This window comes from Cyclopterus lumpus, chromosome 3 (assembly GCF_009769545.1).
Source record: "Cyclopterus lumpus isolate fCycLum1 chromosome 3, fCycLum1.pri, whole genome shotgun sequence".
Lineage (NCBI taxonomy): Eukaryota > Metazoa > Chordata > Actinopteri > Perciformes > Cyclopteridae > Cyclopterus > Cyclopterus lumpus.
The window spans coordinates 9306325-9333146 of record NC_046968.1 but is presented as its reverse complement, the minus strand read 5'-3'; the positions used below and the strand labels follow the sequence as shown (position 1 = coordinate 9333146).

Below are 26822 nucleotides of genomic sequence, written 5' to 3'. Positions count from 1 at the left end.
AGAACATACCTTGGCTAATTTCTCTATCTGCTTCTCCAGCTCCTCCAGACTGGTGGCATGGTCAACTTCCTCCTGACAGGACAAAGCAAACACAGTCAATGTCTGTGAGCAACCCTCAAAGGTCAGTTTTGATGATGGATTGATGGATGGATCTATCTTTTTTTACCTCCTCATATGTCTCCACTTTTTTAACCTTCTTTATTTCTTCTTCCTCCTCCTCATCTTCATCCTCTGCCGGGTCATCACTGTCGTCATCCTCTTCTTCCTCGTCGTCGCTGTCTCCGCCCAGTTTCCTCTTGCGCTTGATGGCAGAGGACGGAGTGCCGATGGACTGGTTCTCTTCAACCCCCATACTGGCCTCTCTTCTCCCGGTGCGTTTGCCATGAATGGTCCTCAACCTTTAGAAACACAGTCAGGTTCAGCGTGATGGTGTCCAGAGAATCAAGGCATTATTATTTTTAGGATTAAAGAAAACGTACTTCTTCAGTTTCCCCTCCATAATGATTTTGTCCTTCCTCATGTTTGCCATCTGGTCCAGGCTCTTGTCAACCTCACTGGAAGAGGAAACAGAATCCCGTCAAGTTACAGTTGTGCCTGAGTACGTCCATGTTTTCAGTATTCTCAGAAAGTAGTAGAACATATATTGAGAGAGATATAAAGGCTCAATAAGCTGGTATCCCGGAGCACATATTGATACTTGCATAATTCCCTTACAATCAAAAAGACTCCACTGCAAATTACTGCTCCCTACTGCAGCTGTATTAATCCCTTTTCCACTGCATCAATAAAACACACCACTATTGGCTAATTAATAACTTGAGTGTTATGCAAAATAAGAGCATGGTAGATGAATATATTATTTCAGTGAGCGTTTGGTGAGTGTTGAGTTTCTAGTTTTTTTATTTTGTATTATGTGAATCCAGAGGTAGAGGAAGTATTGTAGACCATTTTATAACCATTCTACAATGTGACACTAATGCAGAGTGTGTTAAGAAAACCAGTACAGGGCTCAATGATTGACTTTCAGCTGCCTCTTCTACCTGATAACAGCTCTGCTGCAGGCCAGCTCATTAGCCAGGAAGCCCAGAATTGATGCCTTCTGGGAAGGCTTGTGGGCCTGGAAGGCCTTGGTCTTGAGACTGAGGGCCAGAGGGGCCAGCTCTGTATTGGCACAATGGGCTCCCATGTACATCTGCAGCACCTCAGACACATTATCCCTGTTGATGCCAACGTTGGTCAGGTGGTCCCCCAGCATGGTTTTGGTCTGATAGACAAGGAGAGAACGCCAAAGAGGTCAAGTTAATGAACACTTCCTTGATTCAATTCATATGCATTTATTCATCATGCATGACAAAGTACTTCTACCTTAAATCTAAACATGAAAACTAAAGTAAAAAAAACTGAAAAATATTACAATATTACAATGGGAGAAAAGAAAACTATATACAGTAACCGAGAACAGTTTGTTGGTGCATTAGTGGAGTATATCCATACAATAAATACTGATTCAACACCTGTAATGTTACATGCCATACGTTTGGCATGCAAAACCACTTAATGAACTTTGTGCTAGCTCACCTTTTGTCCAGGTGGCAAACCAGGATCACACACTGCCAAAGAAAGCAGTTTGACCAGAAGGTCCTGGACGTGGCCCATGCTGTCCCCGACGTTGAGCAAGCCCTCCTGCAGCATGCCCAGCGTGGGCACATCCGCATTCAAATCGAGGCCTAAAACCTTGCCGAAGCCTCGCAGGAACTGCATCAGCATCAGGCAGTCAGACACGGCGCGTCCTGGGAGGATGAGTCCAGGAATCCGGGAGAACTCAGGGAGAGGCTGCACAAAGGAAAGTAGGTACAGGATTGCTGCTGTATGTGTCACTGGGAGAGGCATTCAATCCAATTTGGACGACAGAAAATTGTGATTTAAACAGCTGTGGGAAAATGGGAGTAAAGCTGTCATTACATCTCACACCTGTTGACTGTTATCAAGATGGTGCTTTGCAATTTGCAGTGATGACGGCTTATTTTCTACATTGTGTAGTACTCTCATTTTACCACTTGGGGGCACACACCTCCACAACATAGAAATGTTCATGACCATGTGGTCTTATTGTAAGTACTGACCCTCAAGAAAATACTACACTGACTATTTAATACTAATAATACTACTACTACTAGTACTACTGCTAATGCTAATAATAATAATAATAATAATAATAATAATAATAATACAAATATAATAAATAATAATAATGATATTAATATTATAGCTGACAGAAACGTTGTGACTACGCCCCCCTCCTGCTATAATTCAATGTATTGAACAGCACCTTAATGAGAAAACCTGACAATATCCAGGACATCAAAGTGTGTATGCGCTATACGTTTTTCTTTGAGCTTTACACCCACAGCGCTGAGCAGATGAGCTTTTTTCTTGACTACCTTGTGATCAGGCAGACACATGTCTTCATTTGGCTTCTTCAGCTCCCTCGCTATCTCCATTTCTAGCCTCCGTTGCTCCAGTTTACGCTCTTTGTTCAGGCGCTTCTCATCCCTTTTCTCCTGCCGCAAGCGCTCACGCTCCTGGAGAGTCCAAAATTCAAGAGAGCATTAAGGAAGCAATGTGTGGGTGTGCATTAGTGTGTGTGTGTGTGTGTGTGTGTGTGTGAAAACAGACAGGAAGGTTTACTTGACTTTGCTGAGCAGTATTAGAATTCAGCCTAATGCTGCTGTGCATTCAAAAGAAAAGTGCTTGAGGGCCAGAATCTTTTGACTTGGAAAAAAAAAATGAATAGAGGGGAAAGAGCGCATGAAAAGGAGAGAAAGTGGGAATCCATCCGGGATTTTTATGGAGTGGACTGTTTGTGTGCAAGTGGGCTACCTCTGCTTTCTTGCGAGCCTCAACCGCCTTCATCAGCATTACATGTTGCCCTCCTCCTCTCCCTCATCCTAGAGTGTCAGAAACACGAGCACATTAACAAGCACACATTGCACATACAGCACTCAAGGTCGACTAAATTTAGTATGCATTAATGCAAAATTCAATAGAGGAACCATACTTGAACATACACAAAACAATGCTTCACATGGATACACTTTCACATGTATGGTGGAAGCATAAGTGAAGAGTACAGTATTACGATGACAACCAAAAAGCAACACAGAGATGCGGTACAAAGTAGATGTGATGACAGGCTCAAAAAAGAGAAGCAGCTGGAATCGGTGGCGGCGCCTCTAAACTAAAGCTGACACAACAAAAGCAACAAAATGCTGGTTGCCAGAAGTCTTCACACATGCCACATTGGCATGATCAAAATATTAAATTATATTACATGAGGCAATGTTCATGTTTTTTTTTGTTGGTTATTTTTACACATCGTTCTCATAATATTTGGCGAGGGGAACGACAAATAGGAATAGATGGTAAAGACTAGCTACAAACAGAGCAGTTCCACCTCAGTGGTTTTGGCAGCGTAAGTATTAGCACAGTATGTGACTGCCGAGGATGAGACATCTATGTTGTTCTTTGGTGCATGATACACAGTCTACTGCGAAAGGGCACAGGAATCACTGGTGACTGACTATCATTTTATTTGATCTCTTTAGGTTTCCCGCTCCACCGTATCAGGCTGTCATTCCTTCTGTGATCCACCAGAAACACACAATTGTCACTATTAAGTCTTGCCAAGGACATTTCCAGCACATAGTGGATGAAATGGGCTAGTTTGTAAGGATTGTTTTGTCATTGTGATAAACAAAACAGGCCAGGTGACAAGCACTCTGCTACCATATTTCTATGTCCTTATTGGTTTGATTTAGCTACAGATGGAGAAACTTCAAAAAGGACATAGAGACTGTGGCATTCAGCTTTTTCGAGCTTTCCACTTCATCAAACACAATGAATATGTTGAGGGGTATTATGATAACAAGCTACAGCGAATCAAAAGCAATGCAATTGCATGTGACAACGGTAAATACCAGGATTATATCATGTATCTCAGTTTGCTCTGAGGGAAGGCACAAGGGGTTAATGCCACAATCGGCTCAGAGTCCACTATGAAACGGATAGGCAGACCTTTAGATTCAGCTGTGACTGTGTATGAGTGAGGACAAGCAGGACAGCCAGGACAAAATAAAATACTACACAGAATCATCATTGTCCCTGTGGTGGAATTAACTATAGTGTTGTTTTACAATTGATCAGGTTTTATTTGCAAGCAAAGGTTGTGCCGCACCCCCACCAAACTCGGGCGGGGGAACCAGCCTGGAAGTATCTCCACCATAAAGACAAAATGATTCTCGGTAGCTGTTTTCATTATTTGTGCGGAGTACAGGAACAGTGAATGACAGAGAGGCTGGGATGGGGCAGGTTAAAGTCCAGCACTCTGTGGACTGCAGAACAGATGCACGGAAGAACACATACAAGCTCAATGTCTGGGCCGAAATCGCCGAGCACTCACGGGGTAACACAGGCTACTCCAATACAACGGTTAGACAATGTATGTGATGGATGGAAACTCCTCGAGTGCACTTTGAGACAGTGAGTGGGGATTGGCTAGCAGCCTTTGCAATGCATTCTGAGTAGGAGGGGGAGGATGGGGGAGGGGGACAGAAGCTGCCTGGCCACCGTGACAGGGTCAGTTGTCCCTCAGGACGAGCAGATGGAGGCAGCATACTGACTCTTTTTCTCTTTTGTTGGTTTTGCTGGAAAGCCATGCAGAAGAATGTAGTATGACAGCAGCCAGTGCTACACTTAATGCATTGCTATGACAACCATAACACAACAAGTTACACGATGCAGGTGTTAGATGTACAAAAATAAACATACCCATACCATATCTAGTCTATGCCTCTCCAACTCCTGGCAGAGAGAGTTGGCAAAATATTATGGAACAGAAATAATATCGAATACCACAAAGCATGGCGTTTAATAAAGAGAAATACTGAAGGCTTTCATTAAATAGATGTTTGGTAATTAAGCACATTTACATTTACTCACACATGCCTTGTATTTAAATGCACATAGATGCACAAATACACTCAGACACACATACACTCGCACGCACAAACACACACACACCTGTCAAATTTCTATTCAAGTGAAGTTTGAGGTAAATGGTTTTATTCAGCAGTAACTATTACGTTCAAGAGGCAGAGCAAGTTGGAGAGAATGCCTACCTGGTGCTTGAGGATCTCTGCCTGCTGTCTCCTCAACTCTTTCTCCTTGAAGGCAAGAAAGAGAAGATGAGGGGAAAATCAATATGCTTCCATTGTGCCAATATCATGAAAATCACTTCAGACTGATGGAATTTCAGCCCTTTTCAAAGGGCCGCTCTAATTATATTGCCAGCTACTTCGAAAGTGGATAAGAGCCCACATCATGGTGCATATGAAATAATCTAATTAATGTGATTTTTTTAAACGGCATCTGTTTCAAGGAATTTAATAAAAAATTAAAACATACCTTTATCCGTTTTTCAGCCTCCAATATTTTGGCATTGTTGACTTCTTCTTTTTTTTTCCGTTTGGCCTATGAATAAAGATTAAGGTCAAGAATCACAGAGACAGACACATATCAATCAGTCTTGGGTGAGGGCGTTGCTGCACTTTAACTGATTGTTTGCAGTTTTCTGGTTTGAGCAAAGATTTTAAGCTCCTGAATTTGTAAAACACAGAAAATGAATAATGTATCTCTTTAACACCTAATTGTAAAAATGTTGAAGCCTCCCGTTAAGAGTGGCTTGTCAACCGTGTCAACTCAAAATTGATTTAGTCCTGCTAAAACACTTTGAAGCTCCTACGGTATAATTGTGTGCGCCTGCATATGTGTGTGTGTGTCTGTGTTGTGTGTGTGTGTGTGTGTGTGTGTGTGTGCGTGCGTGGATGTGCATGCATCTTTGCATGTGTGTTTGTGTGTGTGGAAAACAGCACCTTTTTTTCTTCTCGACCCACTTATGCTAAACTGTTACTGTTGTCTGAAGAAAAAAAAGTATTTTCTGTCCAATTTAAATAAGGTCTGAAGACGCAGCAACAGCCATTTTAATATTCAACAGCCGTCAACCAAGACCAATTTAGCATTAGTTCCATGTGGAATTATGCCTAAGAAGACGCAACTCCCTCCAATGCATGCTGCTGTTCAGTAATGAGCTTTAGGAAGATTAAAACACTATAGACTGAGGGGCTGTAGCTATCCAGGAATGTTCTGCTTAATCAGAGGTGCTGTTGGATCAGATTCTGTACCTCCACAATGTGCTGTGCCCTCAGTTCCTTCTCCATCCGAATCTGATGAATGCGCTTGATCTTTTCCTGTGAAACAAAACAACAAAAAACATAACTCTTAATATTTTAGACATTAGAAAACATCCTCTGATAAAGTCACTTCCACGACCACTCCAAAGACACAGCATTAAGAGAAGTAATGATGGTAATTTAAAAGCGAGTTTTAAAGCGTCACAAAATAACCATTCGGCACTTATTGCGGTGCACACAGGGACTACGTGTGTCAGGACACTTAGATAAGGAGAAAGGGAGGAAAAGTATTTGTCAGCAACATGTAAAGCACACCCACCTGCTGCTTGAGAATCTTGATCTGCTCTTTCTGCTTCCGTCTCTCCTCCGCCGCCATGATAGCTTCAAAAGTCAAAGTCAGTGTTATGTTAGTGGCTACAAAAATGACCCTGAAAGCTGGGCAACCAGCTGTATTCATATCTGAGAGAATTACAGTTGTTAAGATATATTTATTCAGGCGGTCTCACTGGGATGAAGTTGCATTTTAAACAAGAGTCCAAGCGTTTCTGAGAACTAGATGAGTGAGTCACACAAAAAAAATAAAAAACACGCAGACACACTACAAATGAGTAGCATGTACGATTTTTAAGTCCCTTCAAGGTATGAGAGACTGACTTCCAAGTATCAAGGTGCCTAATAGAAATCAGAAAGATGAGTTTAAACAGCCGTAAGCACACAGTGGCTCTCACATACTAGTGCCAGGTACTAATGCTGCAGGGTTATGCTAGATTTGTTTTGAATGTTAATTAGAAAGAAAGTCATGCATGTCTCCTTCAATAAATATACTGTATATAAATAAATACAAAAAAATATTATTTTAAATACAATCGTTATCTGCCGTAAAATTTCAACTACCTCATGTGTTTCAAAGAGTTGACATTATTAAAAACAGAACAGCTGGCATGCAGTAATAATGAGAACACACAGAAAGCAACCGCTTGATGAGAATCTTTGACTCCGTCATCGTGTGTGTAGGAATTTGCTTAAAAGCACAATGTTTCCAGCACAGCAGCAATAAAGATGAGAGCCGAAAACAAGGATGAAAGCGTGTGCTTTAAAGTGACACAAATAAACATGAGCATACAAGTACAGTTGTATCTGTGTCCCCCGGAGGCTTAAATGGTTTGCAGTGACCAACTGACCAACCGAAAAAAAACCACCACCATCATCCTTAAAGCACTGAGCTCAACACAAATAAAACCCGGGTTTACCTTGATGTTTCCGAGCTTCTTTGGCTGCCCGCGCCAGTGCCTGCTTTTCCAGTTTTCTCATCAGTTTCATCTGGGTGGCCTGTCGGGCTATTTCTGCACAGAGGGCAAAGAAAGACATTGTCCGTGAGAAGTTTCAGGAGGATACATAAATGCTACTGCAGCCTGACCTTGTACATTTGACTGAGATAATTCGTTGGCTTCAGTGAAATCTTTGACAAAATTAGGGACACATACTCAAAACCAATTTCCTCTGTAAGGATTAACATATATTTATACAAATGTGTCTATTCAAATTTAAACAGACACAACGATGAACATGTTTTTACAAGGGTGGGGCTGACTACAAGACAGTTGTGGTGCCATAGTAACAAAGGTTTTACTTTGTAATAACAGCATATGCAGTTATGTTATTATCAAAGCCAAACAAAAGCCTAGTGACATCTAAATAGACATGATAACAATGTTGATTCATCTTGAGAAGTATGTGGTTTACTGCATATGAAGTAGGCGGATCTAACAAACAAGTATGACTTCAAAAAAATGCCTTTAAAAAATATTTAAAACATTAACCCCTTCCTGAACGTCCTCTAACTGCATAATGGCTGGTTGATTAATGACACACACACTTGTGACAAACACATTTCAGGGCTCATTTCCTGCGCTAACCTTGAGCCTCTAGTTTGCGCAGGAGTTTGACCTCACTGGGACTGGGGCCCTCGGGCACCTGCGGATCGCCCACATTAGGGGGCCGTCCCTTCCTCCGTCGGGAGCCTTTGCCACCTTCGCCCGCTAACTGGCGGTCTGAAGTCAAGGGGCGACTCCTGCGACCTTCCATCGCCAAAATACGTGGAATGACCTCTTCTTCCTTCAACAGGCTCCACTGTAAACCCTAGAGAGAGAGAGAGAGAGAGAGAGAGAGAGAGAGAGAAAGAGAGAGAGAAAACGAAGCAATGGTGAGATTGTGGGGGGTGCGGAGAGATGAACTATATGTTGACATTCATGATTTAATGTGACTAAGGAACAATTTCAGTGTTAGCGTGTGAGATAAATTAGTTAAATCAAATAGCATTCAAATGTCTATAATACACAGTAAAAATTGGCTAAACAATGCATTAACTAAGAAGTACACATTTACTGATCTGTATAGTTTCTTTCTGGCCCCTCAGCACTGTATGCATTTTCTCTATTCTGCTTGTAATAATACACACATCCATTTTCAGATGTTATATCTTTGTAAAACACAACATGGCGTGTATCATTGGTCACCTGTGGAAGTAATGTCAGCTGATTATTACATTTATCCATGCACAGTGAGAGGTCTATGAACTAGGACTACTGAGGCTTTTGGTTGATTCCTATTCATGCCCTGACAGCGACTGCTGCATAGTGCTTTGCCTGGCGCTAGATGAAAAGATGAACAGGGATCACGAAGAGAGAGAAAGAGAGATGAAAGGCAGTCACCTGGGGTCCTTCTCTGGCTTCATAGAAGTCACCAACCCTTATCTTTGCACTGAAGCTAAAATTATCGCGCGTGATGCCACTTATTCCATTTCTCGATAGATACTACAGAAGAAAAAATAATAATGACGTTGGTTTAGGCAGAAAGAAAAATTGTGAAATTAGCAACATTGAAAAGCATCTGGGAAGCACTAGATTGGAAGGAGTCTACGGTTGCAGTGTAGATCTGTGCAGTGCTACTAATCATTATAAAAGCCAGGGGACAAAAAAAAAAGCGCAAAAGCTCTCAGGAGAGAAAAACGGTTCTGACCTTGGGGTGCACAATTCAGGCCCTTTATTATTTATCTGTGGCCATGCTCGGCTTTTTACTGCCGACTGACTGACTAGCAGTGAGTGAATGGTACTGAGTACACATTTTTCTATGCACTACTCCATTCAAAGGCAGTTCTAACGATTAGCATAGTTGAGCTTTTGATGAAGCAAACAAAGAAGATTATAGACTATAATGTACCGTACAAATGGGGCCAAAGCTGTGCATCCCAACACTAACCATTAATCATGTCTTTGAGTGGGGGGTGGGGTTGGGGGATTGGGGGATTGGGGGAGGAGAGGTGAAAAAGTGTCAGAAGAAGTGAATCTAAGCATATCATCTCACACTATTGGGGTCACGGGAAGCGGGGTGGGGGTGGGAGTGGGGGTGGGGGTGGAGTGCAGCTGGAGCGATAGCAGAGACAACAAATCCTGATACAGAAGCATTTGGTTAAGCAATGTGGATGAGCAGTGTCGCAAGTAGTAGCAAAAATATCCCTCCGTAATAGATCATAAACCATGCCGCCCACATGTCCTCCCACTTCAGTCCCGAACTGCTCATCTGTATGCCTCGTAACCTCTGCCTCTGTATCACGGGGGTAGACTACACTGCGGCGCTGTGGGGCCGTGGTACCTTCATCACATCTGGGTACTGTCTTAGTTTCTTGCCACACGGGGCGTAGTAGGCCACCTCGCCCTGTGACCGCCCGGCCACTGATTTGATTCTTGTTTCTCTCCGCCACCTGTTTTAAAAGAAGGAAGCAATAACACGGCTGTTCAGGAAAAAAATTTGGGGCCAAGCACGGATGTGAGCACTCTGAAGTGAGTCACTTCCACGATAGGTGTCTTTTCTCTCAGCCTCTTGTACATACCCCAACTCCAGAGGTATCATCAACTCCTTCTCATCCATCACCCTCTTCCTCTTCCCTAAGCCTGTGGAGAGACAAGAGATCAACCATCAATTTGTCAGCGCAACCGACGGCCGGAGACCTCACACACATGCGGGAACAGCAGACAAAGCGCCTGAACTCACCAGTAATCACACCTGGCAGGTAACCAAGAACATACACGTGTATGCACACTGGCCTTTTTCAAACCGCGTTTACCAGCCTAATGTGACCACAGAGGTTAAACACACGCTCAATTCTCCAGACTGCCATTTTCAAATCATAAAACTAAAATGCCAAGCCCATTATGCATGAACACAGTAGTGAATTTACATTGTGTGGTAATGTCTGTTGAACAGTGGCCATTAAAGAAAGGCAGACGAGGAAAGACTGGAAAATCTACTTTGAATATTTCCGGCACGCTACACATCGTCTTATTTTCTCTGATCTGGGTAACCTCTCTGCATTGAAAGAAGGCAGACGTTAATCCTGTTGCTGTGCCAAACAAGTTGTCAGGGCTCTAAGGCATGCCCCTACGGGACCTGTGAGCTCCGGTTAGTCCATGGCAACCAAACGCCTTCTTCCTGCTGCCCTAAAAGTAACGATCCCTCTTCATCTGAGGATGATGGGTTATTATGTCATTCAAGAGCAGAGACCTTGTTAACAAAGCACGGCATCTGCTGGTTGCTATAGTTTTTTTTGTGGCGCTGTATGTGCCTGGGAGATTCAATTAAATATCTGCTTTTCACAATAAGACAGCAAACAGACAGGAATAGCAACAGAAGTCCCCAAATCAACTTCTCTCCTGCAACACATCACAACCAAAGCTTTATTTTCAAAACTTGTTTTCTCATATGAGACCCTAATAAAACCATCTTTCATCTCTCACACTTTCTGCGTACAGATTTAAATCCCATTACCTAATGGAGAGGCTAGGCTGTAGGAGGAAGAGCCTGGAGAGCTGTGGTAGGCCAAGGCACTGGAGCCGGTGACAATGGTGGGAGTCTTGATGACCTGTAGGTTGAGAGGGGAGCAGCTGGTGGCGGTGTGATTTGTCGAGGTGTTCAGTAGTTCTGGGCCTTTGGTTAGCCTGCGAGGAGTCATCTCCTTTTTAGATGACCCAGACGGCAGCAGCTTTAACTCCTTCACTTTCTTACCAGAGACGTCGCTGTCGGAGTTGCTGTCAGACTCTGAAATGGGAGTCCAGAGCAAAGTGGGTAAGGATCCATTAAGTTGTTTTTCAGGAAACATCACAGAACAGTGTGTAGCTCCAACCCCTCAGTTTGGACGATTTGTGGCTTTTCTTTGTCTCATAGTAAACTGAACCTTTTAGGGTTTTGGACTGTTGGTTGGAGAAATCCAACAACTCAATGACATCGCCTGGGAAATTGTGATGTCCTTTTGACATTGTATAGACCTGATAATTAATTGACTAATTGAGAAAATAATCAGAAGAGTATTTGATAAATAAAATGATTTCTTAGTTGTGGCATTGACGTGAACATATCTGAATGATTAGCTCATTGTTAAACTATGAAAGTTATGTTGACTCCTGTTTCTAGAAGTTACATACCTGACAGACTATCATCTGAGTCCTCTTCATCCTCTTCTTCCTCCTCCTCAAGGTCGTCATCCTCATCATCATCGTCATCTCCCGAGTCGTCGGATTCCTTGTTAGCCGGGAGTCCGGCTGTGGGGTTACACATCCCAGGGATCCCCATTCCGGGAATTCCAACTCCAGGGATACTAACTCCAGGAATCCCAGTCCCGGGCTCTCCTCCACGAAACAAATCTACTAGAGACTGTACCAGATGGTTCTGAGAGAAGCCCTTCCAGGCAGCTAAAGGGTCTGCCTGTCCCTGTCCTTGTCCCAGCCCTGGTGTCTGTGCCTTACCCTTGGCGGTCTTGTTCTTTCTGGATCCATGGCCTGTGGCATGGGGTGAGGTAGTGGAGGGCTGTGACGGAGGTCCAGTCTGGGCTGTTGCTTGGGTCCTGCTCGCCCCTGTGCTCAGATTGACAGGCATCGACCCGGCATCAGAGTCGCACTGAGGAGACTTGCCTTGAGAGGCGGAGTCTTTGCGAGGTTTGGTGATGAGGGCCAAAGGTGCGTCCTGAGTGATGCTTTGGATGACTCCATTGGGGTGATGGGGTTCAGGGAGCCCCAGCAGGGCACTCGAGAGGAAGAGGTTGGAGTGATTGTTCTGGGGTGGAGGAGGCGGAGCGGGTGGCAATGGCGATGGAGACAGAGATGTCCTCTTGGGAGACTTGTTTGGACCTTGCTGCTGCTTCTTTAGCTCAGCTGGGAATGTCTGCCCTTGGGACATGAGAGTCTGGGAAAAGAGAAGGAGAGCGGGAGAGAACAAGGAGAGGCAGGGATTCATCGGGAGGGAGGGAGGGAGAGGGAAAGGCCGAATGGGAGGGACAAAGAAAGGTTAGGAAAAAAATGAGAAAAGAAACGGGACAAAGTGGAGTTGCTCAAGCTGTCAGTTCGCATCACTGTTGATTGTTTGAGCAGGTGACAAAACTACAATGCTGAACACTGGTACAGTTAACTGTGTCTAAGCCCTTTTCTGGGAAACAAAAAGAACATAAATGCAATAACCAAAAGGCATTATACTCGTCCAAGTTCACAAAAAGAGACCCTGAGTATCTCTCTGAAATTGGAATTACATTGTCTGCAAATTCAAAAAACTCCATCATCATCATGCAGCTGGGCATGTTTGCCGTTTTTTACACTGATGACGAGTTTGGTTCAATCTGTGTTTAAGCAAAGGCAGGTTAGACTGTAATGTTGCACTTTCAACTGGATGTGATATGAAGTGAAACAAATCAATTTCACAGACCATGAAATACAGTAACAGTGCTGAAACCACAGGGGGAATTTAGCTCGTTGTAAACTTCTCTATACTGGTAAAACAGGAAAGGGGAAATGATTTTCACAGTATAAGCCGATCTTAAAAGGTTTAGCTTATTGATTATTGTGCTGCCAGTCATATTTCATCTAAAGAAAGGGAATTTGTGCCGTAAAGGCAAAGAAAAATGTCAATTTTTAAACCATTTCATCTGAACCGATGAAAAACATTAATAATACAATAGCATGTGTGCAGACACAAAGTGTGCTCCAGAATGGTAACGAAACTAAAATCGTTAACCATTTCATCAACAGGCTAAACTTTGCAGCAGTAGAGCGATCACTGTGTAACCACTGCTAATCAGTTAAAAGCTGTTAAAACGCTTAGAAAACCAATACCAAGATCACAGAGCTTAATAAGATAAATATGACAGGAAGTTAGATCGTGATACAAGATATAAGATGTCAGAAGGTGCCAACCAAATTAATTAAGCAGTACAGTACATGAGACAATCTGAAGTAAAAACTTAATTCAGTTGTGAAGATACCACATTACCTTGTGTTGTATCATTCCTTGTGTCTATTACACATTAGTAATTATTACATGTGTACACAAATGGTCATTCAGTAGACAATGACACAACACATAGGGCTGTCCGTCATGTACATGTATAAAGAGACAAATATCTCAGTTTTTCTATGACCAATCGTTTACTCAAACAAGCGTTGCCTCCGAAATCAACTGTACAAAACAAAGATTCTCTCTGATGTCCAACTATAGTTGTTGCTCGGGGCCACGTTACAATTTTAAAGAGGCCCTTTGGAACGTGATACAAAAGCCCAGCCTAATGTGAATGGGAAATAGCAACAGCCAATGATTATATTTCTTTAATTGAGTGTGCAGCCTCACCGGCAGCAGTTGTGTGGCTGTCTACGGGTTGCTTGGATGCTGTGTTAAATACATGTGGTAAATGGCCACCAGATTAAAAGAGGTGCTGGTAATTGAGTGGTATTCATGAAGAAAAACAGAGAAATCTAACCGCACACTCTGCTGCAGTGGATAAATTCATGACTGTCTAGTTGATAGGAATAACTTTGCTCACTAAAGCTGACTGTGCAGTTACATGTATCTCGTCTTTGTCTCACAGCACATCGTGCCTACGCAAAATCATGTGTGTCATTTGAGTGGGTATGTTAAAGGAAATGGCAGTATTCAACTGCTATTATCAGGGTGGCTTACCTGTTTTAGCCTGAACTCACTGATCTGCGCAAGTGAAGCTTCCAGCTGTTTCCTTTTGTTGGATTTGGCAGAGCCAGGAGGAGCGCGCCGAGGAGGCTTCAGCAAGGACTTCTGGGAACGAGGTGGGGAGGGCACGGAGAGAGGCTTAGGGGAGGAGCAGAGGGAGAGGGGCAGGTGCTGGGGGGAAGAGGGGGGCAACAGTTTGGGAGGTTTGTGGGAAGCAGTGCTGGAGAGGGCCTTTGGAGATGTGGTGAGGGCTATGGGGGATGAAGACGGTGAGAACTCCCTGCGGGGCTGAGAGAGGAGTGCCAGGGGCTTTGAGTTGGCAGCCAGGCCAGTGGACTGGATCACACTGAAGTGTTGCTGTGGCCCCTCTGTCCGGGACCTGGAGCTGTGCAGGGCCAGCGGCGAGGTTTGGGACAAGGCGGGAGGGGAGGCAGAGCAGGTGAAGGGCACGAGATTTGGGGGGTTGGAGGAGACCTTCTGGGCCTTGGCGTCTTTATTGTCGTGGGGTTCCCCAGAAAGTGGTCTGTTAGTCTTTGTAGTTCCAGTGCTTGGTATCAAAACCTGGGGAGGAAAGGAAAGAAAGATGTTACAACATAGCTTCAAGGTATTTAGTTGAATTGTGGGCACTATTTAGCTGGCTTCCTGCTTTGCCATCGCAAAAAAGATTCCTTCGTCTCTGTATTTCAAGTTTTCAAAAGCTGATCTACTTTACCTTTGTTTTCTTCTTTGACCGCTTCTCAGAGTCTGATAATTCACTCTGCTTGTCCTCATCTTCGTCATCCTCGTCGTCATCATCGTCGTCTTCGTCATCCTCTGCTAGGTCTTCCAGATCACTGCTGAGGGACCCGTCACTTGAGCTGTCTGAGGAAGTGCCTGACTCACTGTTGCTGGCCACACAAGCGTCTGCTGCCTTCTTCCGTGGCTTCTGAGTTCAGAGAAGGGGGGGACGCAGGAATCAGCCACACTGTAGAATGCATCACTTGTGCATTTTATGTGTCACGTCTCTTAAAACTGAGGGATGAACTAAGTCTCAGTACTGACCTTCTCTTTAGGTCTGTGGATCGGCTTGTCTTCCAACTCTGCTGGATTGCTTCGGTGACTGTTAGAAGGATCTGCATTTTTGGTTGGCTTGGCCGATGCCTGAACAGGAGCCGGACTCGCAGAAAAGCTCCCTGATTGTGTGGTGGGAGGAAAGACCCCGCTGCCGTTTACTGCCCCGTTTACCCCTAGAAACACAAACCAGATCTGCCGTATTAATAATCAGCTCCATCTTTTCTGAGAACTTTGCCACGCGGGATAATGAAATATCTGGAACTAACTGCAGATTGGAACACGGCTAATAAAAATATTGATTTATACGTGTATCTCATCAAACATGCTGGCTGCGCAAGGCACAAGTCCAACATGACTGGTTTACATAATAAAAGATAAATTAAAAGATACTGTGAAATTAAAAGAGTGCAAGAAACAGAGATTACGAGAGGGAACACGGGGGAGGGGGAGGGGGGGGGGGAGGTTGACAGAATCACTAAGTGAGGGCTGAAAGTCATTAAATCTGTCTTGAAAAGGAGAAATCTCATCATCGGACAAAGTGGATTTAAGTTGTGGAAGAAGAAGACACACAGAGATGGTGGGAGACACAAAAAATGTCTCGTCGAAAAGTAATAGATTAATTCACATACTTCAACAGTCACTTAACACTTGATGATATTACAATATGGATGTGTTGATGTTTCATTTGAAACACATGGAAATGTTCCTTTGTCACCTGCTTCTCTCCTGCTATATCTATTGTAAGAGCCAATGTTCTGCGCATGCAATGTAACTGTGAGGATCAATGAATGGGTCTTCAGAGAAGGGCTGTACCTTTAGGTGGGGCATGGCTATTTTTGCCGGGCATCCTGATCTGAACAGGACTGGCGCTGTGGTTGGGCTGAATGTGAGGGCTGAAGAAGGGAGGGAAGCTGATGAAAGAGGGGAGAAAGGCAGCAGCCCCCCGTCCATGGGCTTCAGCAGCTCGCCACCACTCTGTTGTGTGGAGAGGAGAGGACAGGAGGAGAGGAGAGGAGAGGAGGAGAGGACAGGAGAGGACAGGAGGAGAGGACAGGAGAGGAGGAGAGGAGAGGAGAGGATTAATGATGCGTTTCCATTTAGTCAATTGAACCCCAAAATTAAAAAGTCTCGGTCTTACCAGAGAGAGCTCCTAGCTGGGGATGGGCAGCCAGAGCAGCTGACATGCCCAGGGAACCCAGGCCTCCGAACTCGGGCCTGCCTGCTCCGGCAGAGTAGAGGGCTCCGAAGGCTGGGTGGTTGACCAGAGGGAAGGCACTTGACAACGTGGAGCCAATGAAGGGCTGCTCTCCTGCCCCAAACAGACGGCCTGCGATTGATCCAAACCAAGCTAATTAAATGCAATCCATAACAAATAGTTGTGTACAACAACACACTGGTCATTTTCATGTTGGTAGTGGTTAGTATTTAATAGTGTGTTGTTGTTTCAAGCTACTGGTTCATTTTAGCAACTGATATAGTGCTCCTATATCACAGGATTAAATGATACAGGAAGTGAACTTTAGTTTCTAAAAATACTTACTTCTGACTTAATTTTACTATTCATTAAAAAGAACGTATTCCATTAAGTGCAATTTTGACATTTTCCTACAGCTGAAATGACAGTTGTGTATTGCACCTTTAGCACAACTCATTGCCCCACTGTTAGTTTTGTACATGTTTATTTGTGTAGACCGAGAACGCTGTTCACAAATTACCTCGTTGAGCTCTTTTCATGTGAGGCCCATCAGAGTGTAAACACTAGATGTAAACAGCTGCTAAAAGTGTCGTTTTCCTATCCACCTGACTATAGAAGAATTAAATACAGAACGACGTTTTCTATTTGTGTTGACTTCAAATTTAGCTTTCACTGAATGCAAAATACACCTAATTTCAAAGGGCAGCCGCACTGTTTCTGAGCATGACAGACTATTGCTTCCGCTCGCTGCTGTTGTCTTTACAGTAAAACTAATTAAATCACAGGACATCATCACATTTCAGCACACATGTTTGCGTATTGATATTTCTTCTGCTTACGACAGTGTCAGAAGACGCTGCATAGTGTCAGTGAGAGAAAGGAGTGTGTGCATAAGGGCTAAAAAGAGAACCTCTTTCTATCCTTGTGGCATTCAATTTCCGCACAGAAGAATACTTCATCAACATCATCATCGTCTAGCGTTTTCCTGAGCACAATCATTTCTGGCAGGGGCACTGCCACGTATTACCTCCTCCCAGAGTCAGATGCAATTTGGTTTGAGCATATTTCATGCAAATTCAATTTCTATTCCAGAAAAGGGGAGCAAGCCTGCTTGATGCCTCTGCATAAGCCAGGTAATACACATGCAAAAGGAAACAAGAGAAAAGAAAAAAGTGATGACTGAAGAAAAGGGAAGCGCTGTGTATGGTGTGATGAAATTGTCAAACGACGATACACTTGCAACACACCACATCAATGTAAAACAGAGTGACACCGGAGCTCAGTGTTTTCTGAACTAATGCAGTCTGGAATCTAATTATCCAGAGGGGGACTTTACAGAGTGGGGCCAGTTATGCATGCTCCACTGAAACACGGGGGGAAGACGGTTAATGAACACGTTTCAGCAGATGCGTCTCGGAGACTATATATTTAAGTGAGAATCAAACTGCTTGTGGTAACGCGGCGACGAATGTGTGACGTGTGAGAGTATACAACCCTTTGTGTTGGCTTCAAGGCCCCTCTACGCCACAAGACAGCAAAATCTGCCTTTTGAATGTCATTAGAATATGCTGAATATGTAGAGGCCGCCTTGCCGGCGTCAGCTAGCGGATACGAAGATAAACGACTGCAATGCAACCCCCAGAAAGGCCAGCCACAGCATTCACTTATGCCTGGGGTGCCCACCTCTACCCCGCACACACCCCTCTCCTTTCTAGGCATCTGCAAATGCCTTTTCAATATTAATGCAGGCTTCCAGAAGGCGAATAATTAAATCTAAAAATTTGAAGCGAGAAAGAAGCACGGGAAAGACATACCTAAGATTACCTGCTCTCTCCTACGCACTCTGTCTCTCTCTCTCTCTCTCTCTCTCTCTCTCGCCCTCTTTCTCATTCTGTTTCAATCCTTCCTCCACTCTGACAAACTGCACCGCCTGCTTTTTTCATGTTTGGATGCTGCCGAAGGGGGATTAATTTGTTGTTTGTTGCAGTCAATCAAATTTCCACAGACAGATTTAAGTTAATTGCATCCGTGAGTTGATCCCAGAAGAAGAGAGTGCTACAAGCGCCGATCAGCTTTTATTCTCCAACTATCCTCATCAATGACACACACGTGCACAAACACGCACACACACACACACACACACACCACACACACACGCACACACACACACACACACACACACACACACACACACACACACACACTGAGTCCGTGCTCATTTATATGTTCTTCAGATTTTTCCTCAAGTGTTATTGGCACGTTGGCAAAGGACCTTGAATCAATGCCTTCACAGTCTGTGATTAAACTGTATCGCTGCAATACGTAACCACTGATGTTACCTGCATGCATAATTCACTTGACATATTCTTGTTGATCCGGTTGAGAATGTGTTTTTTTTTTAATTATCATACTTGGCTCTGGGAAAGCGAAGGAATACTTCAGCTTTTCGGGCCTCGTTGTGAATGTATTTGTGTATATGTACAGTGTTGTACATTGTACAGTATTCGCATTACAGTCCACTTGATGAACAAGGTGCGACACAGAAAGAGGCTGGATTGCTTATATATGCACAAATAGCGCAGCAGAAGTTCAGAGCTAACAGCCTGCCTCTCAGCATTTCATTTGATGCTCAGTCCAAAATCGCTTATCTAGAAAATCTGAGCACACGTAATGGCACAGAGGGATAAAAGGGATGTATAATGCATAAGGAGGAGATGCTCCTAATGGCTTCTTCTTTGGGGCAACACTGAGGAGAAGGAGGACAAAACAAGGGGCCTTATTTTGCTCTCTCCTTCTTCATCTTCTCATAACAGAAAGAAAACACAACAATCAAGGAGAATATGCTATTCCCTGCTCAGCGCAATCTTGTTTTCTGTGCGTGGATGTCTGTATGTGTGTGTGTGTGTACAGCGGGCTCATGAAAAAACAGCAAGACATTAAGAAATGAGGCGAAGGAGAGCATGAGCAAATGATTCACTCGGTCTCACTAGGGCTTTCTAAAAAACACACAGAGATACAAACACATACACACAAATAAACACACTCCTCTTTGCCTAATGGCTTTGACCAATACATAGAAAAGAGTCTGGAAGCTGGACGGGGCTGACTAGACACTGAGTGGCTGACAAATGTTAAATCATGCAGGCAGAAGGTCTCTCACTCTTTCTCTCTCTCTCTCTCTCTCTCTCACTCTTTCTCTCTCTCTCTCTCTCTCTCTCTCTCTCTCTCTCTCTCTCACACACACAGAGACACACACAGATACACACGTATGCATGCACAAGTGTCGTGCTGAGCCTGACTCTGAGGCAGCTGGAGCCAGAGAGCTGAAGGTTGTCAGGAGACATGGCGAAGCATGTGTGTGTTTCTCACACAAAAGAGCCCCCTAATTGTTTGGGATTCATTAATGCAGCAGCTTTTCAATTGCAACCCAAGCTGTCAGGAAAAAAAAAAAAATCCTTGTAGCTGGGAGAGAGGTGTATTCACACAGGCAAAATAACTGTATAATTAATATTGGAGGAAACTCATTTTTCATGGTAAGGAAATGAAGAGGATTCTGAATGCTATCGAGACATGAAGGTGACCATATTTGGCATGTTTTTATGGTTGTATTGAAAATGTTTGCAATGTGGTTTTTTGTTGTTGTTGCTCTCTCTCTCTCTCTCTCTTCTGCACGTGTGGTTTTTGAAGAGACAGAAGATCGACAAGGGGAGGAAAAAGTGTTTCTTACCAGAGGTGCTGAGGTTGGATCCCAGTGCTGAGGGGCTCGGGGCCAGGCTGCTCTTAGAGTGGGGAGCAGGGGATGATGCAGAGGACGAAGAGGAGGAGGAGGAGGAAGAGGCCGCAGGGGAGGAGGTGCGAGCAGCAGACAGGGTGGGCGCAGGGGAGGCCAGCCGCTCTCCAGACTCCATATCTGTCAAACACAATCCAATCAGCGGGGTTACAATAGCAAAGCACACCCGCACGAACACTCACAAACACGCACGCTTAAACACATACACACAAATGCATATTGTCACACCTACACAGCATGTTCACGCAAGCGCGCACGCACGCGCACACACAGACACACACTCACACACTCCTGACACTTTTCCTTTCACATCTCACTTCCCCTGAACAATATTTCTATTTAGCCATGCTCACTGGCTCCCAGCCTCCATTGATTCTATATGGGGTAAGAAGGAGGATGACGTCTTTAAGGACTCTGATCCTGGACAACAAAGCGCATTTTGAAAATGCCAGTGCTGAGAAGGAGTTCTGCATCGAGACTTCACTTGAGGTGGAAGTGGGATGTTTGGGAAGCAAAAGGTTTCACTATTCTCTCAAACAAACTCACACACATGCGCGCACAAACAAACACACAGACGCGCACACACACGGCTGTGTTTATCAACCACGATCCCTTTACAACTCCTTGATGAAAAAGAATTACATCTAAATTTTAAGAGCTCTTTGAGGCCTTTAAAGACAACATTTCTCCCTGAGTCCTTTCAGTTTCAACAAGAACTAAATGGAGAGGCTTTTAGATGATGGGTGCATTACACAACACTAAGCTTTCCATTATCAGTCTCGCAGAGTCACAATGCCAGCCATTATCAATTAACCAACAACATAAAACCTCACAAGATCCATTTGGCCATTCAGCATCCAAAGATTGTACTTACACTATTTAACTTGAATCCACTTTTTCTTACAACTGAGAACACAACGCGGCTGTGCCCACACAGCCGCTAACTTGTGCAGCCAAATAAATACCAAACAGTTTCAGAACACATAAATTCACACGCACGCAAACACACGCGCGTGCAGACTTACACATTTCAGCCCCCGCTGCACACAGACACACACAAAATCACCTCCCCTGTCTATCACATCAACCTGACTTTTTTTTTCTCTCCCCCTCGCCTCCTTTTCCATATCCCTCTGCCTGACACTAATCCAGGACTGAAAATCCCCTTCAAAAGCACAGTTTGCAGATTGTGTTTTACAGGCAGGCTTTGTTATTGTGTCATTACACATAAACAGTCTCTGCCTCCATCTCTCTTTCCTTTCCTCTCTCCTGCCACCCCTCCGCCACCCTCCCTTCCTCCCTTCCTCCCTCTCTCCTCTGCAGTGGGAGCAGAGCCACTGATTAAATCTCTGAGACAAAAGCTGCTATCCTCTGAATATCAAGTATCAGCCTTTCGCCAGGAGCAACACTGACAAGAGAGAGGGAGAGTGGGAGAGGGAGAGCGAGAGGCGCCGATGACAAGAAAACCTGCTGCAGTCCACGGGGAGGAGGCTGGTGTGCCACCGGACTTGGGCAGCCATGACTGCCATTGCTGCAGTGAAAAGATTGGTGGTTGTGTAATTATGAGCAAGGTCAAAGGTCCTTCCAGTGGCCTCTCATGCGGGGTGACAGGATGTGGGTTAAAGAGCCAAATTATCATCCTGAATGGTAAATGAATGAACACTACACATTAGTTACAAGAATACAAGTCTGGCTAAGTGAAGATGAGGCGCTTTATTGTAATAATAACCAAAAACAGCTCCCTCTCTGCCACATTTTGTTGCACGAATGGCTGTCACACTGTTTGCTCTTTCACTCCGGTTGTCACCCTTTAAATGTCAGGTTAGGGTGGGAAAAAAAAGAAGGAGAAAAAAACCGTGAAACGGAGGGGGAAAATAAAGTAGGATTTTTTTTTTCCTTTGGCTGATTCTGACAAAGAAATGTAAGTATCATTAGAAGTGTGATGAAAACGGAGAGGAGCTGTGGCCCTTCATAATTATCATAATGCACACGAAAACAAAAGGCTCGTGTCTCAGAGGACAAGCAAGCTTATGTGGTGTCAGCTGGTAAGTGAAGCGGATCATTCCCTACCTTTGCACAGGGAAGGGGAAAAAAAAAAAAAACGAGGAAGAGGGAGAGCAAGAGATAGCGAGATTGAGGTGGAAAAGGGATAAGCAAGACAATACACTCTGATTTGGTTGTGGGGGAGAAGAAAAAAAAGACAGAAGAAAGGAAAAGAGTGGAGAAGATGAAGGACAGGCTGTAAACCATTCCTGTCGTTTCTCAATATCTGCACTTAATGTCTCGCCTTGTCAAAACGTGATGATGTGAACAGAATTGATTTCCCCCCTAACAAACAACAAAAAAGCAATCCCTCCTTTGCAGAGGTGTAAAGCAGAGCTACCCTCCCCCTCATCTCCTCTCATCTCTCACAATCTCTCAAAGGGCCTCTTTCTGGGATGAGAGATGGCGAGAGGAAGGACAGCAGGGGGAAAGAAACGATTGCGCCGCAAGTCCATCTTCCTACAAACTGATCACTTAGCGCAATTAAATCTAATAAACAATAATAAGATTGAGCCTTGCAATGCACCACCAAATGCACAGCCACAACAATGATTGCAACAATAATGGAGCGCCAAGGTATTTAAGGATCCAATCCTGACTTAATTATGAGAAATTAAAATGGATTTAGCATCAGAATTAGCTTGATTTTATAGGTAATTAACGGCACGCCACTGTGGCGATATAAGGCAAGCGTTATAATCTCCGTGAGCGGCTAAATCAATTTGACTTGAACAACAGCAACCAATCAACGCGGAGCGGTGCAAACAGAAACAGCAGGTCCCGCAGATGCAAGGAGAGGGAGAATTTATGCTAATGGCTGAACTATGATTTATAAGATGTGTTCCAAGCGCTGGATTCGGAGTCACGTACACAAAAATATACGCCACAGCACCCAGCTGTCAGCGCATGCGGCTAATAGTGACTGGATGCAACGGCCCTTCAGGAGATAGTGTAGCTATAAACAGCTCTGCGGTTTTATGATTGCATGTGGCCTTCACACAGGAGCCTTCACATGTCAGCATCGTCTGGAAGGAGGGCAGGGCTGTATAATGGAGGGATGGAGTGCGTGCATTGGGTGGTGGCGTAATGGCCTGTGCCGCTTGGTATGTGGCCTTACATCATGCATATGTTTTGTGGAGTTTGTGTGTGTGTGTGTGTGTGTGTGTGTGTGTGTGTGTGTGTGTGTGTGTGTGTGTGCGCGCTGCGCGTGCATGCGATGGTGCTCGGTTACGCGTGCAGCAGTTTTACAGAAGGCTGCCAATACATGTGCCTATAGAAGTACGAGAGTGTGTTTGTGCTTGTGCATGTGTGTGTGTGTGTGTGTGTGTGCGTCACAGCCTCAAACTATTCAACCCCCCTGTGTGTCTCACTCCTGCCCCTTTACTCCCCTTCAACACACATGAGAAACACACGCACACACACACACACACACACACATAGTAACAGATGGCTGATACTAACTGAGATAATCCGCCAACAGAGTCATCAGCATGGATCAGTGGTAATCAGAGTGTGGACACAATGTCTCTTCTCCAGCCGTAATGGAAGGAGCGCCTGGCGCAAGTGAAGGGAAATGTATTATTCCCCGTGATGCCCTGACCCCATTCAAAGACACAGGGTGGCTCCCAGCTCTCTCTCTCTCTTTCTTTTTCCTCCCCTCACTGCGGCCCGACAAAGACTGTACCATCGCATGCTTCCGTAACATTCCCTCTCTCACTGGCCGCCTTTTATTGCGATCTGCAACTGTGTCAAACACAGGAGAAATGTCAACCTAGCAAATGTGTCATGGTGAAGGTTGCCGGTGAAGACGAGGACCGGAATGAGTTATCCGCCATTAGCGCTCCTTGTTTATTCAGTGTACGAGAGTCATTTGCTTTCCTTCTTTTTGTTTTCAGTTTTTTGCACTTTGCTCTGAACAAATGAATGGACTTGTTTTTATATTACCACTTCCAGTAAATAATGAGGATCTTTCTGAGAATTGACGGCATCTTGCATCCAGAAGCTCCAACGGTTACCAGGTGACAAACTGTCAGCTCTCATGAATCACTCATTACTACACACATGCATACACACACACACACACACACACACACAAACACACACACACACACACAGAAAGGTATTTTCAGTCGCAGTTGTGTTTGTGTAACTGCACTGACACTGACTCTGAATCAGCAACAACATTTCTTTCTATTTTTTTTCTGACCTTGCATAGCTGTTGCTCAGGCACACAGTTTGAACCTCTTTTTTTATGCTTGGATATGGCCGCGTGGGTGTGGCTGTTTTCGCGAACACGAGATGCGCATATGGATGTGGATGTTTGTACTTTGCATGCGTGTTGGCAATGAACGCTAACTGAGTAAGATCATCTTGCTTACAGCAGAGTGCACGCACAAGCTTGCTTGACCCCTTTTTCTCCTCCCTTCATCCCTCCCCCTCCCTGCACGCACATACACACACACACACACACACACAAAACACACACACCGTCAGCCAGGAAATGACATAACCAGGCGTCTTGGCAAAAGAATTAAGTGACAACCTTTGTCCAGAGTCAAACATCAATGTGAAGAACATTTAAAGAGACAGTATGGACTCTGTGATATCAGGCAACGCCACTGGTTGCAGAGTCTGAAAGGTCGTAACACACACAGACAGGATTTATTTTAGAGCTGTTGATTGATCATCGGGTCCCTTAAAAGGTCCAGAATTTGAGAAAAATGTCCAATCACAATTTGTCAAAAGGTGGTCATCAAATTGCGTCTTTTGTCAAATTAACAGTCCAAAACGCAAAGTTATTCGGTTTAATATTGCATAAGATGAGGAGAAAAGGCAAATCTTAACATTTGCGAGGCTGGGAACCAGGGAATGTTTGATACTTTTAATTAAAAATGACTTTACTTATTGGCTCGTCGCTCCAGCTCTGTTTTGCTTAACACTTTGTGACACTTTGGAAAAATGCCTTAGTGAAGTAAGATTCTGATTCATGAAATAAAAGATCTATGCTGAATCACGTGATATGAAATAGGATACTAGCGATACTGCGTGCGGGCCTCATAAACTGGCAGTGGATTAAGCCACGGCCTGAAAGGAGCACAAAGAGACAGCATGCCCGAGTGTGGCCTGTCTAGGTGACAACAACTCGAGTGACTCAGACCCCTCCCTCGGCTCGTCTACTGCCCAGTGACAGATGGCAGAGCAGGGCATGTAGGGGATGGGCACCATCTCTCACCCCGCCTCATCTCGCCTTGGCCGTGGTGCTGGCCACAGGTCTTATTACAGCCACACCACTGCCTGCCTGCCTGCCTGCCTTCTTGTAACACTGAAGCTTACCACACCAGAGCTGCTTACTGCCTGCCAGTGCAAAAAGGTAATGATACGGTCCTGTGTGTCGCAAATGGAAGAGCGTAGCGTCAGCATTGAAGAGTCTCCGGCTTGGTACTCGCTTGGCCCTGACGTGAAAACACGCGCGTGTGTATCCGTGTCGCTGTAAGAGGCTTTAGATAAAATATAAAAAGCAAACGGCTACGCCGCACGCATTCTGTATATTTTTTGAAATGACAAGAAATCAGCTCTCGCCAAATGGCTTTATTTGCAATACTGTAGATGCCAAAGGCTGGAATCAACACCCCTACTCACCATCCGTCTCTGCCGGGTTCCTAGTGACAATAATGTGATTTTGGGACATGGTGATGACTCGGTGGAGAGGAATAGGATAGGCTTGTCACTTGTATTTGATGTCAAACCTATGTGTGACAGAATAGTGTTACTCAGCTCAACCAGACATAGCACTACTCCCATTTCCTGGCCATAAATAGAAGAGAATGAGCCGGTGGTGAGTGTGTGTCTGCGTACGTGGGGTTACGTGCATCTGTGTGCACACAAGCACACGCGTGTGCGCGGTTCTAAGTATCATAAAGTAAGCTCAGTAAGAAAAAAATCCCCCATCTCTTATGCTCATTCGCATCTGCATCCAGCCAGAGCTAATTATTCTCCCCATGGTAACCTAGCAGGGTCTTCACATCAAAAAACCAGAAGTGTGCATCAGGCAATCATCCCTGATGAATCTGCCCTTCTCCCTCTGCTAGCCACTCACACTCATCTGCCAGTCTCACTGCTCATTATGTTTTTTCTGCAGACTGAACCAGATCTGCTCGCCACTGGCTGCGTGTGTCTACAAGAGTCCGTAATGACTTTGGAGCTGTTTGGAGGTGCAGAATAACACCGTCTTGATGCCTGAGAGAATATCACATACATTCATGCACACTCACACACTCATCAGATGCATCGGAGGCACGGTGAGCGGTAAGCCAATGCTGTTAAGGTTAATTACCATTTAGATTACAGACTGTATTATTTTACATTTGCACCGGTCCAATTTTCACAACACAGCTTCACTGTATGCAACACAATGCATGAGCCAAACTGATGATTTGCAAAAAATGTACCCTGAGGCCTTAAACATTGATCTTAGATACTAAGCGCTCAACTC

General features: G+C 44.5%; 1 protein-coding gene across 1 annotated transcript in view; it reads right to left on the bottom strand.

Annotated features, from left to right (window-relative positions):
• baz2ba (bromodomain adjacent to zinc finger domain, 2Ba) overlaps positions 1-26822 on the bottom strand; it is a 51079-nt gene that overhangs the window by 7681 nt on the left and 16576 nt on the right. The window contains exons 3-29 of the mRNA XM_034563244.1: positions 20225-20407; positions 16441-16629; positions 16116-16277; positions 15291-15475; positions 14962-15174; positions 14244-14810; positions 11726-12482; positions 11073-11342; positions 10138-10198; positions 9900-10008; positions 8960-9061; positions 8165-8387; positions 7499-7591; positions 6568-6629; positions 6240-6305; positions 5464-5529; positions 5178-5222; positions 4834-4860; positions 4531-4576; positions 4332-4391; positions 2881-2942; positions 2442-2582; positions 1579-1833; positions 1041-1264; positions 480-554; positions 167-398; positions 10-72 (exon numbers count right to left, since the gene is read on the bottom strand). Coding sequence (XP_034419135.1) covers positions 10-72; positions 167-398; positions 480-554; positions 1041-1264; positions 1579-1833; positions 2442-2582; positions 2881-2942; positions 4332-4391; positions 4531-4576; positions 4834-4860; positions 5178-5222; positions 5464-5529; positions 6240-6305; positions 6568-6629; positions 7499-7591; positions 8165-8387; positions 8960-9061; positions 9900-10008; positions 10138-10198; positions 11073-11342; positions 11726-12482; positions 14244-14810; positions 14962-15174; positions 15291-15475; positions 16116-16277; positions 16441-16629; positions 20225-20407 — 4538 coding nt within the window. The remainder of the gene's footprint in view (positions 1-9; positions 73-166; positions 399-479; positions 555-1040; positions 1265-1578; positions 1834-2441; positions 2583-2880; positions 2943-4331; positions 4392-4530; positions 4577-4833; positions 4861-5177; positions 5223-5463; positions 5530-6239; positions 6306-6567; positions 6630-7498; positions 7592-8164; positions 8388-8959; positions 9062-9899; positions 10009-10137; positions 10199-11072; positions 11343-11725; positions 12483-14243; positions 14811-14961; positions 15175-15290; positions 15476-16115; positions 16278-16440; positions 16630-20224; positions 20408-26822) is intronic.